At 50.4% G+C, this 16,486-nt stretch overlaps 1 protein-coding gene across 1 annotated transcript in view; it reads right to left on the reverse strand.

Annotated features, from left to right (window-relative positions):
* Positions 1-3,320: 3,320 nt before the first annotated feature.
* Positions 3,321-16,486, reverse strand: part of SHC3 (SHC adaptor protein 3) — a 94,894-nt gene continuing 81,728 nt past the window's right edge. Inside the window, exon 12 of the mRNA XM_064579183.1 lies at positions 3,321-4,075. Coding sequence (XP_064435253.1) covers positions 3,947-4,075 — 129 coding nt within the window. The 3' untranslated portion in view covers positions 3,321-3,946. The remainder of the gene's footprint in view (positions 4,076-16,486) is intronic.

Below are 16,486 nucleotides of genomic sequence, written 5' to 3' on the forward strand. Positions count from 1 at the left end.
AGTCAGACCCTCTTGAGGTCTGCTTCTGAAGGGCCTCAAACAGAAACACTTCCTTGTCGGTGTAAGACTCCCGTCTTTATGCCTTTTGCAAAAAGAATGAGCATAAATGCAAACCCAAGGAGGAGGGAAGAGCTATGTGCCATTTTCCATCAGGGGCTGAGCTTTATACCCAAACTGTAAAGGACCCTAATGAGTCCTGCGCTCTGTCCGAGATTCAGCCACTGTCACCACGCTCTAGCAAGTCACCTGGCCCCAGCTCCCGCACTAAAAAGGGGGTTCTGCAGCAGCACGATCCTAGAATGCTTCCTTGCTTGTTACCCTCTGGGGGGCCCTGGCACGCCCAGGCTTGCAACACCTTCCTGTAAAGTGGTTTTCCCAATTCATCTCTCTCAGGACCAATTTTTAAACTTTCACTACAGACCCAGATATTATTCTAAAACTCAGGACCGAGATTTGTCTGCGACGCACAGTGACCTAAGTGCAGTATTTCCACAATCCCCGTCCCCTTTGCTATCGGGCTGTCACCACCTGCAGAAAGGTGCAGATGGACCGCAGGTGTGTGAACACGGAGAGGGAGCCCATCACACGTGCTCATGAAGTGTCCCAGAAAGCAACTGTCCTTCCTGTTTCCGTATATTCACCAGCACCTCCGCTCCATCTCGTGGCGGGGGGGCGGGGTGCAGGGGGTGGGCCACCGCTCAGAGACACCCAGCAACAAGCGTGAGGCCACGCGGCTCTGGGGGAGGACGCCGGCGCTGCCAGGGGCAGCCTGTGATCTCGTGGGAATCGCCTTCACCTGGGGACTGATTCAGGGAAAGAAGGACCAGGACATTCGTCTCAATGTGTCACTTAAGAGAAGAAGCCACGCGGCATCTGGCAAGCCTGAAAGCAGCGCTCCATCCTTGCACCTGGGCCGTGGTCCACCCACCCATCCCAACACCCGAGATGTGAACACGGGTCACAGCCACGCGGCCGCTGGGCCCCGTGGCCTCTCGGGTATAAAAGCCTGGGAGAGGCCGCGTCCGCGCAGAGTTGGGGCGGGAGATGGTTGAATGTGTTACCAGAGAGGGACAGGGCAGTTCAGGGCCTCGAGCATCAGCGCTCGCTGAAACCACGGGTGGGCAGCCCCGCAGGGACCTGCAGGCTCCAGTGGGACGAGAAGGTCATTTGGAAGTCCCGCTCATTCACACGCCGTGGTGTGGGTGGGAGGGGCAGTGGGTGGGGGTCTCTGGGGCCACACCACAGCGGGGCCATCGTGGGCCTGTGGGACCTGCCACGCATGCCCAGCACGCCCAGAGGCCTGGGCAGGAGAGGCAGCAGGCCTCGTGCACCGAGGGCTCCGGGGGGCCGGGCACAGTGAGCAGCGAATGTACCCGGGGATTCGGGGGTCTGGGAACACAGCCCTGCCTGGCAGAGGTGCAGTCCAGGTCCAGGCAAAGGGGGGACCCAGGCTGGGCAGGGAGTAGCCAGTCTTTGCCTGGGAATCCTGAGCTCCAGGTGCAGCAGAGCCTACCTACTGCGTGGCTTAGAACGGAGGGGGGGGCACCGTGCCTCAGTTTCTCCCCCTGTGAGTGGGGCTCCCCATGATGCCCATCCCACGGCCTTGAAGGGGAGCTGCAGTGACCTGTGGAGGCCCAACACGCTTCACACAGCGGAGGGAGGAAGATGAGAGAATGGCAGCCATCTGCTGGGTCTGTTGGGTGCTCCAGCGGCTGCAGGGGTTCCCACTGGCCCTGTTGTGTTGTAAGCAATCCTGGAATCTGAACTTAAAAATACATATTTTGAATTAATATTGAAACAAATGTGATCTCCCCTCAATATTTCTAATTTTCTAAATTGATTCTCATGCAAAAAAACAGGATATATATTGCTTATCACCACTGAGATAATCACTGACTTCACAGCAGAGAGCTCTAAACCCTGCAGATGACTGTTTCTCATATCCCCAGGAGGGCAAAGAAAGCAGGTGAGCTGTCCAGGGGCTCAGGGTCCCTAACCAGCCTACTTGCCTTTAAACATTAGCATTTGGGGCGTGCCCTTAAGATTACCCAGCTGGGCCCTGCAGGCGGTCCAGAGAAAAGTAATTTTACCTATTTTTTTATATGTGTGGACACGGGCACACAGGGGTGGGACCTCTATGTATGTCTGCAGGGATGCAGGCCTTCAGAGGATGGGGCGCAGGGGGGTTCCCACAGCCGGCCCCCCACTGAACCAGCTGCTGCCCCAGCCCCGTTCAGCTCTCACTGCTTCTGGGTAACATGGAGTGGGGTATCCATACTGTGACTGAAACCAGAACCGCACCAGGAAGAGACAGTGGTCCTACATTAGTTCCAATCCATGGCAGAACATTCTGATTGAATGCCACTGTCTTCTTGGACTCACGGGATCCTCAAAGGATGAAAACTCCTAAGAAGTCCCCACACAGATCTTCGGACCTGCCCAACCCATCCTCACCCACGAGCTCCACCCCATCTACCATCCTGAACACACACCGACCCCTGAAAACAGAAATGGGGCTCATTTAACATTAGAACTTTGCAGAATCATTACTCATCAGAGTTTTCAAAATCCACCCTTAACTCCTCGTTCCTGAAGCATCGAATTTACTCCTGCCCCATGCCAGCGTGCAGAAAGTCCCGCTGCCCTGATCCAGGGCCGCCGCGGGCTGTGGGACGGCACGGGACGGGAGCCTGGGCTGTGGCCCCGCTGACAGGATGCCAACCAACAGGTAAGTCCTTCTCGCTTTTAAAAGGCGGCATCTGTTAAATCACGAGGTAACCTCAACCCAGGTGTTTTTTAAAAGTTGGGAAACACTGTCGACCTCCTGATACCAAATGACCCGGTGAGAAATCCTGGGCCCTTTCCAGGGAGCAACTGGGAAATCTGTTGCAGAGACAGCCACTTTACCCACCATCCACTCGAGAAGCAAAACCTCAAACCGATCCCCCAGACGCCCGAGTCCCCTGCCTGAGGCAAACGTGGAGCAGGAACAGCGGCCGGCGTGCGAATGTCTCGAGCGCGCACACGTGCATTTTTCTCTGCTGGACGTAACGGGGGGGCAATTTCCCGGCAGCTACCCCAGCAGCCTGCGGTCAGCCTACTGGCTAGCAGGACACAGAAACCAAGGCTTTGCCCCCACCAGCCGTCCGCACGTACCGGTTTGTCGTTACACAGATGAGAGCGAGGGAAGCATGCTCTTGGTCCCTGAGGCTCACTTTGTGCCACGTCTGGCCGTCAAACAGACCCCTGGACAACAGCGGCCAAGGCGGACAGCATTCCTGTGCTCGGCGCCACCCGAAGCAGCTGGGGCACCGCCTGCTCCCTAGCGCGGCCACACCGGCTGTCGGGCACCTTGAGCACACAGGTGCGAGGCCGACAGCGGGGGAGGCGGCATCACCGCGGAAGGGGCGCCGGCGACCAACCGTTCATGGAGCGATACGTGCAGAGCTAAACCGCTCTGGGGAGCATCCTGCCTTCTTCTGCTACAGCTCCACGGTGATTTCCAGCCCTCCTGCTTGCTTCTCTTCCCCGAGTGGGGCTTACCAGGTAAAACCTGCAGGTAACACCTTCCTAGTGGAATTTCTCAGTAGAATGGGTCAGCTGAATGAAATTTTTGCCCGGACAACTACAGTCAAGCTTTTTTTTTTCCATTAAAAACATACAGCACAGAACGTTAGTCTTACATCTTTCTTAGTCTTAAAAAATATAAATATAGAGGGATAATTTGTACAGGATGTATAGGTATGTACACCTTTAATATGCACATGAGAAAATCAGAACAAGTTTATGAAACTTGCACTTGACGGACACCTTCCTCCTGGGGATTTGGACGAGGCTCTGAGCCTGCGGGCAGTGGCCCGAGCTTCCGGAGTCCCCATGCCCGTCTCCCGGGAAGACCCAGGGCTCCTGAGCACTGGCGTGGGCTCAGGACAGGGTGGCTGGCGGGTCACAGGGTCTTCTCCACCGGCTGCTGGAGGCAGAGCTCGCTTCCGGCCGAGACGATGGGCAGGCTGTTCTCCAGGTGGTGGTTAATGAGGTGGCTGATGCTGTCAAAGACCTTGTCCTTCGTCCGGATCTGGGAGAGACACAGACAGCGGGAACGCGTGACACACAGGCAGACGAGAGAGAACACGTGTTCGGAGCCAGCCAGACCACGGGGACCCGAGCGGCGCCTCCCCGGGGCCCCCACACTCTCAGAGACACATCTGCCGGGTCCCACCACTTCCGTCTGTTCACTGGGCCTGTGCCCTGGTCCCTGAGCTGCTACACTCCCAGTGTAGACCACCCTTGAAGAAGGCAGATGAGGCCTGGCCCGGAGCAATCTCCCAGGCTGCTCTGGATACCATCCCCCTCGCGGCCGGTTCTTTTGGCGGGGGGTGAGAGATGGGGCAGGGGGCAGGTGCGTGGCTACACCTGCTGGCCCTCCAGGCCCTTAGATGACCCTCATGATGGCTCTGGGATGCCCTGGGGGCCTGGCCTCTCTCTCCAGCCTTATTGGTAGAGGCTATCCCTGCCCGGGGGCAATCAGCTCTCCCCACCTTTCCCTCGGGGACTCTGAGGGCGCTTCTGTTCTCCTCCTCCCTTATCTGTCCCAGTATTCTCACTCCCACCCTTAATGTGACCCTCTTGCCTCTCCCTCTCTACCAACCCACCAATGGGATGTCTATCTCTGGGCCTTCAGCCCTGACCTCATTCCCGCCCCCAGTCTATACTCCAGGTGGGCCCATCGAAGCCCCCAGGCCATCTGCTCTGGGCTCTACCAACAAAGGCAATAGCAGAAGCTTTGGAATGAGGATGTTTTCCTCTCCTGGGGTCCCACTCTGAGGCAGGCCCCCATTGCCACCAGTCTCTGTAAGCACCCAAGGGGCAGGGACCCTCTGGTCCATGGGGCTCCCAACTCCTGGGCATTGAGCCTCATGGAGGAGGCAACCTGATGGGCACGTTCAGAAAGAAATATTTTTGCAAGATTTTCAGGCAGTTTTTCATTGAGGTTCTTTAATCCTCCCAAGTTCCTTAGAATTCCCGTCCTAGAAAGACCCCGGGGTGACATGGGCAGGCCCCTTTCTTAGGGGTGAGGGACACTAAGAACTTAGCTTGAGACTACTGTTGGGGTGTTATCTTGATGTTGACTTCTTTTTCCCACTTTTTAGCAATTAATACTCATTTAAGTTCTGGGGCAACAGGGGTGAATGAGGATTTATGATGAGAAGTTGTCTGGGACCGTAGTGTCCACCTGGGCTCACATCCAGACCACCTGAGTGCGTTCAGTAAGCCCCAGGCCCAGGCCAACTCCCCCAGGAGCTCGGGGTGGGGCGCGGCCACCAGGGCGTTTCACAAAAACCCTGTGATTCCAACATGCCGCCCAAGCTGAGAGCTCACTGCTCAGCATCTTTGGAGTGTGTAGGCTGGAGCCATAAACACACACACATGCAAATAAAGGCACGCGGAAGAGGTAAGTGATATAAATTTGCTGCCTAAAGAAGTAGGCCAGTTTACTCTATTCCCATAAATACTTGCTGAAACTCCAGTCTGGCTCCTGTCCAGAGAACCTGCAGCCCACAGAGCTATCTGTATGGACGGAAACCCCTGCTATGTGGTTCAGAAAAGAAGAAAGATCTGAAATCAATAATCTAAGCTTTAACTTCGGAAACTAGAGAAAGAATAAAAAAAAAAAATTAGAGTGGAAACCAATGGCATTGGAAACAGGAATCAAGAGAGAAATCGATGATCTCAAAGCTGGTCCTTCAAAAAGATAAATAAAAATTAATAAGCCTCCGGCCAGGCTAAGAAAAAAATGAGAGAGGACACAAATTACTAATATCAGAAATGAAAGAAGGGCCATCACTATGGATCTTGTGGACATTAAAAGGATAATAAAGGAATATTAGAAACAATTCTAGGCCCACAAATTTGGCAACCCAGATAAAAATGGGTCCATTTCTTGAAAGACACGACCTCCTAAAACTCTTAGAAGAAGAAAGAGACGGTCTGAATAAGCCTAGGTGTATTTTAAAAACTGATCAGTCATTGATAATCTGCCAACACAGAAAGCACTAGGCTTAGATGGGTTCATTGGTGAATTCTACCGAACCCTTAAAGAAGAAATTGTACCAAGTCCCTACAATCTCACTCAGAAGACAGAAGCAGAAGGAATACTACTTAACTCACTCTTTGAGGCCAGTATTGCTCTAATATCAAAAGCAGACAAAGACACTACAGGAAAAGAGAACTACAGGCCAATATCTCTTATGAACACAGACGCAAAAATCCTCAACAAAAAACTAGCAAATTGAATCCAACAATGTACAGAAAGAATTACACACCATGACCGAGTGGGATGTGTCCTGGGTGTGCAAGGCTGCTTCCACATTCTGAAATCAATTAACGTACTCCATCACATCATTAGGCCTAAAGACAAAAAAACTGCACGATCAAATCAATAGATACAGAAAAGGCATTTAACAAAATTCAACCGATTCCTGGTAAAAACTCTCAATATACCAGGAATACAGGGGAAACTTCCTCTACTTGATAAAGACAGCTACAAAAATCCTACCACTAACATCCTCCTTCATGAAAAGAAACTTGAACAAGGCCAGGATGTCTGGTCTCACACTCCTTTTCAACACCACAGTGGAAGTCCTAGGTATACAATAAGACAAAAAAAGGAAATAAAAGCAAAGATAGCATTTTCAACAAATAGTGCTAGAATAACTGGACATCCACATGCAAAAAAAAAGAAAAGAAAAGAAAAAGAGCCTAGACCAGACCTTACACCCTTCACAAAAACGAACTCAAAATGGATCACAGACCTAAATGTAAAATGCAAAATTACAGAACTCCTGGGATGCCTGGGTGGCTCAGTCAGTTAAGCATCTGCCCTCAGCTCAGGTCATGATCCCAGTGTACTGGGATTGAGCCCCACATCGGACTCCTTGCCCTGCAGGGAGCCCGCTTCTCCCTCTCCTCCCCCCTTGTACTCTCTCACAGTCTCTCCTTCTCTCTCTCTCAAATAAGTAAATAAAATCTTTAAAAAAAACCCTACAGAACTCCTACAAGATAACACAGGAGAAAGTCTAGATGACCGTGGGTTTGGTGATGACCTTTTGGATATGGCATCAAAGGCCTGATTCATGAATGAAAGAAATAATAAGCTGAACTTTATTAAAATTAAAAACTTTTGCCCCACAAGTGACACAGTCAAGAGAGTGAGAAGACCACAGACTGAGAGAAGATATTCACAAAAGACACATCTCATGAGCTGGTATCCAAAACATACAAAGAAATCTTAACACTAACAATGAGAAAACAACCAGATCTCACCAAAGAAGATGTACAGATGGCAAATAAGCACATGGAAAGATGCTCTGCATCACCCGTCATCAGAGAAACACAAATTAAAGTGAGACACCACTACACACCTATTAGAATGGCCAAAATCCAGAACACTGACCACCCCACATGCTGGTGGGGATGTGCAGCAGGAGGAGCTCTCCTCACTGCTGGTGGGACTTGCCACTTTGGAAGATGGTTTGGTGGTTTCTTATAAAATTAAACATGTGTGAGGAGGAAGGTGTTGGTGGCTGAGGCTCGGGGGCAGGGCGAGCCATGGGAAGGAGTCTACAGGGCAGTGGGCAAGGGGGTGGAGCCCATACTTTCTGCTTTAGGCATGGTGGGCTCGAGTTGCCTGGGCAACATTTAAAGTAGGTGCCCGGCAGTTAGAAATACCATTTAGAGATTGTACATTAACAAGTACACTCCACCAACGACAGAATGATTATATCTGTTCTCTTCCAAAAGGTCACACCAGCTCAGGCAAAGCCATCTGACAGAGATGCTTCCTAATTAAAATCTGGTTCCATTGGAACAGGCTGCACACTCAGACCTGCTGCCCTTTGTCCAGTGTCTCAGCTTGGGCTGGATCCACCGGTAGACCCTCCACCCCCAGAGGATCCAGCCCAAATACAACTAGCCCAAGTGGGATATAGACCCACCTAGCCACATTGCCTGGCCTCCCCCAGATTTGAAATTAAGGTGAAGTTCAGGTCCTTCCTAGACCCAGTGGACACAGTGCCAGAGAATGCCAGGCTCACATCAGCCCGCAGGGGCTGCAATGTCAAGAATCAACCTTGCAACCTTGTATGCCAATGCTTACATCCTTCCAATCAATACCTCATCCCACATGAGCACTCATTTTCCCCAACAGCAGGAGGAAAATTTAGAAACTCACAAATAACTTAACCTCCCTTAAGACACTAAAAAAAGGAAGCACATTAACCCTGAAGCAAGCAGGAAAAAGGACACCATAAAGATTAAAGCAGAGATAAACAGAGAATAGGAATCACAGGAAATCATTGAAACCCAAAGCTGGTTCTTTGAAAAGACCAACAAATTTGACAAAGTTGGAGGACCCACACTTCCTGATTCCAAAACTGATTACAAAGCTACAGTCATCAAAGCAGTGTGGAATGGATATAAAGATTGGCATATAAGCCAGTGGAAAAGAACAGAGAGGCTTAGAAATGAACGCTGGCATATACGGTCAAGTGATTTTTGACTGCAGTGCCAGGATCATTCAATAGGAAAGGGACAATCTTTTCAACAAATGGAGCTGGGAAGACTAGATCCACATACGAAAGAATGAAGTACCCAGAGCTAATGCCACATGCAAAAATTAACTCAAAATGGATCAAAAACCTAAATGTAAGACCTAATATTCTTAGAAGAAAACACGGGGCAAAAGCTTCAAGACACTGAATTTCCAGTGGTTTCTTAGATATGGTACCAAACACATAGGAAGCAAAAGAAAAGCCAGACAAATTGGGTATCATGAAAATCATAAAGTTTTGTGCATTAAAAGACCTATCAACAGAATAAAAAGGCAACCCACAGAATGGGGGGATAAATTTGTAAATTGTGCATCTCGTCTAATAAAGGATTAATATCCAGAATATATAAAGTTCTCCTAAAACTCAACAAGGAAAAACAACCTGATTCAAAAATGGGCAAAGAACTTGAATTGACATTTCTTCAAAGAAGATCTACATATGATCAACAAGCACATGAAAAGATGTTCAACATCACTCATCACCAGGGAAATGCAAATCGAAGCTACAATGAGATACCACCTCACACCTGTTAGGATGGCTACTGTCCCCAAACCAGAAAACAGCAAGTGTTGGCGAGGATGAGGAGAAATTGGAACCCTCGCGTACGTACTGTTGGTGAAAATGGTGCAGCCACTGTAAACTGATGGTTTCTCAAAAAACGTTTGTTAATGGATTATCATATGACTCAGCAATTCCACTTCTAGGTGGCTACCTGAAAAGTTGAAAGCAGAGTCTCAAAGACATGTCTGTATATTGTGTTAACAGCAGCGTTTTCCACATTAGTTAAAATGTGGAAGCACCACAGGTGTCCATCAAATGATGAATGGGTAAGCAACACGTGGTCCATCCACACGATGCAACCATACGCAGTCTTGAAAAGGAAGGAGATCTGACACCTACTACAGTGAGGATGAACCCTGAGGACACAATGCTGAGTGAAATGGGCCAGGCACCAAAGGACAGATACTGTGTGATTCCACTCACGTGAGGTCCTTAGAGGAGTCAAATTCATAGAGATGGAAAGTAGGACAGAGGATGCCTGGTGCGGGGGGTGGAGAGAACAGGGAGTTATCTAATGGGGACAGAGCTTCGGTTTTGCAAGATGAAGAGCGTTCTGGAGACGGCTGGTGGGGCTGGTTGTATCCCACAGGCACACACTCCATACCACTGATCTCTACACTCAGCACTGGTTTCGGTGGTAAATTCTATGTTTTATGTATTTTACCACAGTAAAAAAAATCTGAAAAGAAGGAAGAAAAAAAATTGCCAAAGGATTTGAATAGACGTGTCTCCAAAGAAGATACATAAAAAGCCAATACACACCTGAAAAGATGCGTGACATTATTAGTCATCACGGAAACACAAGTCAAAATCACGATGGTGTCCCACCTCCCACCCACAAGGACGGCCAGAATCGAAACGGTGGACAATGACAAGGGTAGGAGCAGTGTGGAGAAATCGGAGCCCTTGCACGCCGTGAGTTGGAACAGAGACTGGTGCAGCTGCTTTGAAAAACCGTCTGACGGTTCCTCAAGTGACAGATTATAGAGTTAGCCTACAACCCAACAAATCCACTCCGAGGTACAGGTCCAAGAGAAATGGACACATACGTCCCCACAGAAACGTGGACATGATATTTGCAGCAACATTGCTCCTAACAGCCTAATGTTCATCGGCAGACCCGTCACAAGTAAATGTGGTCCGTCCGTAGGTGGCACGTTATTTGGCCACAGGAAGGAACGAGCTGCTGACCCACGCTACGACATGGACGGACCTGGAAAACACCGCACTCGGGAAAAGAGGTTAGTCACAAAAGTCTACATAGTCACGTGATTCTATTCCGAGGGAAGTCCAGAAGGGAGAACCCGGAGATGCTAAGGGACTAGGGGCTGCGAGGCTGGCAAGGTGACGGACGGACGCTGTCGCGTTCCTCTCGCAGGTGATAATCGTGTTCCAAGTCGACTTTGGTGATGGATGCACACATCTGTGAGTATACTGAGGAGCACTGAATCATACACTTGAAACGGGTGTGCGTGTGCATCATATCCCACTGAGGCTGTTTTTAAAGCCTCTGTGTCTATCAGTTTATAGAAAATCTGGGGGTCAGAGAAGCAGGGAAATGAAGCCACAGGGAGACACAACAACCCAAATCATAATGTGGGATATTCTATAGACAAATACATGTCTAGTCACTCAAACAAACCACTGGTGTCGGGGGAAACGGAAAGAAAATAGAATAAGATGCACCACGTGGACCACGTTTGAATTCTGATTCCAACACACGTACTATACAAAGAACGTCTTTGAGATACTCAGGGGAATTTGAATATGTGAAGTCACTATCTTTAGCTTCGTCGGCTATAACAATGCTGTCGTGTTGTTGTGGTAGGAGACCACGCTGAAGTACTCGTGAGAGGGACGGCAGGCCGCCTGGATACGCTGTCGAAAGCTCTGAGGATCTCCTCCCTCCCCTCGCTCTCCATCGCCTCTCCTTCCTGAATGAACAATCAGTCCAAACGCCAAGGAAGACAGATGACTGTGCTTTGGGTGGGGGCGCCCCCAGGGCCCCCCACGGGAGACCGGAGTCCAGGCCGAGTCAGGAGCGAGCACGCGGCAGGTGCGGGCTGTCAGAGGCCCGATGGGCATCAGGGCTGGGAGGGGGTGGTCAGAGCATGCTCAGGGGGACAGGGAGCCCACGGGGAATGGCTGCGCCGAGACGCTGCCGTCCCACAGGGTGAGGGTGGCATCCGCGAGGGGAGGGGCAGCGGCTGTGGTGGGGGGGGCATGTCGTGCAGGTGAGTTAACCAAAGAGAGGTGAAAATACTAAGGCTAAGGGGTCAGGCTTCTCGCTGTTGGAGAAGAGAGTTACAAATGTAGGAAAAGAAAAAAGTAGGATGAACTCTGCGATATCAGAGTGGAATTGGAAGAATTATTGTGAACATACGATTTCTAACACACGGAGACACAGAAATGCACACAGTTATGCACATGTGTATGCATGCCCGGGTCTGCACCAATCTGTCCATCTTGAGCTGCAGGTGCTCCACACCCCCAAGTGCAGATCTTGGTCTCCCTATGAAAAAGAGCCAGGCCGGGGTTCCTTCGGAGAAGTGGCTGATCACAGGACTGCAGCAGAGGCCATTGCGTATTTGAAGGAAGAAGGTACAAAAGAATGAGGCCACATCAGAGGAGCACTGAAACCCGCTCGAAGGAGCAGGAAGCAGATAGGGCAGCTGGTGCTAACCCCCTGAACCACACAGGGAGCCGTCAATCCACACGGGTGAAAACGAATTCATTAGCAGGGTGAAAGTTTGGTTGGATAGAGGGTGTATACGAAGCTTCACTGTGCCTCCCCCCCCCCCAAATATTTTATAATTACAAGGGAAGGAGAGAGTCTGCAGAGGAGAAGCCGGCCCAAGGTCCCTTCGTCCAGCCTCCAGGTGAACGCTCACGAACACCACTTCCTGGGGCAGCTGGGCGGAGGGGTGCAGGAAGGCAGAGCAGGTGGCGGCCCCTCGGGGTGGAGAGCCGATTCTGGTAGCTGAACGGGACCCCGGCTGTGAGTGCACGACACTCCCATTTGTACCCGAGGCAATGGCGCATTGGAGCAAGGTAGCCTCAGATCATTCCGGAAAAGAGAGCTGTCCTCTCAGAAAATATCCTCCCCACAAGTGGATGGGGTGAAGCGAGATCAGAACAACACTAGTAAACTTTGCAGCGAGTAATAGGTACATAGGAGTTCAATACTCTTGTCTCTACGTCTGTGCATTCAGAAAACACAGAAGGTGGGGATGACAGAGCGGGAGGATGGGGAGGCGGGACGGAAGGGACGGACGCTGCTGGACCAGCACAGTCTCTGTATGTTTACATGCACAGAGACGACCTGGAAAAATGGAAACACTTGTCAAAAACTGAAAAAGAGGCTAACCTTTCATTTTTTCAGAGGGAACATCAAGAAATGACACCGTAAGATATGAAATCTCTGAAGAGCCTCTTGAGCACCAAGAGGGCACCTGCAGACAGAACTTGGTGCACCTGCCGCTCGGGATCGGGGTCGGATGGGGTGAGCGGCCCGGGCTGTCGCTTCCCATCAAAGTCTCGAACGTCTTGCTCAGTTATACTTTGCAGGTGTTAGTTACATGATACAAAGTTACAAGACACGACGGCCCTACCCACCTGCTGCACCTTGCACGGCTCTCGTGTCCCCTGCAGTCAGGTCCGTGTGGGCCGAAGAGTCCCCGGCGAGGCCACCGACAGCCCTGCTCTCTCCACCCCTCTCTCCTCCCTGGAGACCCCGGGTTAACAAGGCAGACCCGGGAGACAGAGGCCCCCCAGGACCCGAGTCACCCAGCCAAGGACCTGGGGGGAAGAAGGGCCTCCTGACACACACCCGGCTCAAACCAGTCATTTGTCGATTCAGCATAGCCTAGTTGGCCTGAGACAAAGGGAATTTTAAAATAACAAGGCTTTTTTAAGCGGAGGGATAGGGCAGATTTGTTTTCTTAATTACTCTCAGAATAAAATAAAATCCTAATAAACGTGGGGTGTTGGACGGTTGGCATTGTTTTGTGATTTCCCAAATGCAAAGCCAGCTTGTGCTTTTCTAAGGTGCCACGCCCCGAGACCACATTCGGGAAGCCCACGGAACACCAGCCACGGTGCAGGTGCCTCTCATTCGAACGCAAGCACATGCCTGCCCCGCTCTGCTGGCCCTTCCCGCCAAAGGGACGAATCCAGGACGGGGGCCTCAGGGAATATCTTAGGCTCAAGAGGGCTGACTGAATGATGGTGAAGATGTTGCAGAAGAAACCCGCGCTCCAGACTCCACCTCTGGAGCCGCTCCTGCAGAGCCTGGTGCCGGCGTCGGCCCAGCTGCGGCCCCACACCTGCCCGGGACTCAGGAGCCCTGCCACTGCCCTCCTCGTGCCCCGAGGTTCCAGCGACCCCAGGAGCCCCCGTCTTGCACGACCAGTGTGCAGTGGGAAGGCGCACAGGTTGGTGTACTCTGCAGTAAATTTAGACTCAGAACTGTTTTGCATCCTTCTTTCTCTGAGTAATCTGTTCTGCCAAGTTTCCCCCTTTATAGTCAGGGACCAACCAATTACCATGAAAATCAGATGAATAAATATTGAAGAGAATGTGTTCATCGTCTATTTTGGTGTCCTAACAGCAAGGAAGCGACATTACATTTGTGATTAAGTCTTTCTCAGCTGAAGCCCTCTTCCACTGGATCAATTAAACTAGATCAGCAGATCCAGCAAAAAGCCTCCCAAAAGAACAGTTATTAGGAGGTGGGACTTACAGTTTTTCTCAGCGGCACTACAGACTTCTCCTCCGAAATTAAAGCTGCGTGGACAGCACAGCCTGGGGTCGGGGCTCGCTCCAGCACCTGGTGTGAGCTCACGGCCGCAGCCTGGCCCCCCCCACCTGCGGCGCTTTCCTGCCCCGCGTGCGCGTGTGAATGGTAGTGGTCATACCTGTCCTTCCTTAATCATCCTTGTGTCCGTAAGGACTGAGTAAATAAAACATTAACTGTCTTCGCTCTATGAGACGGTACAATTTAGGTAAACTATGAACTTCTCATCCTTAAAAAATACCTGAAGTTTCGATTACAATTTTTATCTTTTCACAGATTTGCTTGGGTGTTTTCTTTCAGAAAACAGAGATGCATTAGTAGCAGCCCTTGCAAATGGAAATCGCTCTGCACGGATTCTGTTTAGAAAAGCTTATCTGTGATGACATCCCCATCAGTAGCTTGGGCCCCTCAGCACCATGTGGACTCTGGGGCTCTCAGCTCCCGCGAAAGCCCCATGTCCCTCTGCGCCTCCTTCACCTGCCACATGCCTGTCGAGCACCCGCTCTTCTAGGTGCTGGGGTAGCACGTTGACTAGGGCTGCTCGCCTCACAGAGATGACAATCCAGGGGGGAAAACCACTTAATAAGCAGGTTAGCAAATAAATGAGCACCCGTTTGTGATAAGGGTTTCAAGGTGAAAATAAATCACGGTGCATAAATAGGGGCCCTCCAGGGGATTCTATGTGAGATGCGACGGGGAGGGAAGGCTTCTCTGATCCGGGGTGAGCCTAGCTTGTTGTAAGAGGTGAACATGACCCTATAATGTTGACACCCCAACCAGATGAGTAACACAAGCAAAAGGCAGCAAAGACCATGAAGACCAACCTCACTTAGGAAGCACAGCTGGAAACACCCTAAAGTTAGTGTTAGATCCCCAAATCCAGCAACGCAGCTCGTGAAGACTATGTCAGGACCCAGCAGGGCTCATGCCAGGACGTAGCATCAGAAAAACCTGCCTGTGCAAATCCCCATGTTCACAGACTCAAGAAAAGACATCATTATTACATTATTTCAGGCGATGCTGAAGAAGCATTTGATAAAATCCAATATCACAAAAGTAATTAAGAAATTAATACGTACAAATTCCACACAAGCGGAGGGTGCGTTTTGTAACAGGTTCTTGGCCATAGCCCAGGTGTCAAAACCAATGCCTGGATTTGGTAGCTATTCGGTGCACCATTGTGCAGTGAGCGAATGAATGAGGGAATGACATCCTTTGGGCTGATGAAGACAATCTACCCAAAGCTTGCATCATTCTTAATGGAACAAAGCCTCCAACAGCCCCTTACAGGCTGGGAACAAGACAAGGGCGCCCTCTCCCGGTCAACGCCCAAGGGCGCCCGGTGAGCGCGGTGGGGCGAGACCATCCCGCAGGGTGGGAGGCAGGAAGGCAGGAGACATGGCTGTTGGTGTTTGCCATGGCACGACCACTGTTCTGGAAAAACCTCTGCAATCAGCAAAATTTCTGGGCATGAGATCACACCACATTCCTCTCCCTGCAGCAATCATCGTTGGGAAAACGTAACCAAAATAACACACCACTTACAAAATTAAAACCAGACACTCTAGGAAGGAACCAAACAGAGGAAGCACAAGAACTTCCTGGAGAGAATTTTTAAATTCTAACAAAGGACATCTTAACACTAAATAAGTAGAGATCATGCCATGTTCGTGGACGTGATGATTTAATGCTAAAAACTATCAGCACTCCCCTGAAACTCATCTGTAAATTCAACGCCAGTCCTACCAAAATCATGCACTTTCAGTGCCTGGATAAACTGACTCTGAAACCAGAACAAAGAGGAATAAAGGTCTGAGAAAGCTACACTGGAGAACACAAAAAGGACTTTCAAGAGGAAGGTGTTAAGCCAGATGTTTCAAAGCCATAATGACCAAACGGCGTGGTACTTGTACCAGGACTGAATGGTCAGCTGGACAGAACAGGGCAGACACTTGAGAAACAGCTGGACATGCAGAGCGCAGAGTGCGTAACACAAGGACCATCCGTAATGACCCAACGTTGGCTCACTGCCTGGAGATCTAAGCAACGTGGGGTCCCTATCTTAGGTCATCTTCGAAGTACCTCTAGTGAGAATTAAAGCATAAATGTGAAAAATAAAGCTTTCAAAGCCAAACGAAGAAAACATAGAACACAGTATGTTTGTGACTGCAGGTGAGGAAATCTTCTAAAACTCAAGACCGTAAGCCTTTATAAAAGGGAATCTTCTATTTGGTGGAGAACATCACGGACAAAATGATCAGATATGTGAAAAAGTGGGAGCATTCATATGGAAATTCTATGTCTGAGAAACTCAGCAGAAGGGTCCAGGGAGACGATCAGAAGAGAAGCATGGTGGAAAGGTGGGAATGTGACGTTTCCAGGAGGAACCTGTGGACGCGGGGTCGAAGGACGACACAGCCAACAACGGAGACACGCTTTCCTCCTTGCCACATGCCCCAGATGCGCCATGCTGGGAGGACGACATGAGGAGGAGGAGGAGGAGGGAAGCCTGTGTTCGGCT

This window comes from Mirounga angustirostris, unplaced genomic scaffold (assembly GCF_029215605.1).
Source record: "Mirounga angustirostris isolate CCGP_5_RB_7025 unplaced genomic scaffold, mMirAng1.0.hap1 SCAF_15, whole genome shotgun sequence".
NCBI lineage: Eukaryota > Metazoa > Chordata > Mammalia > Carnivora > Phocidae > Mirounga > Mirounga angustirostris.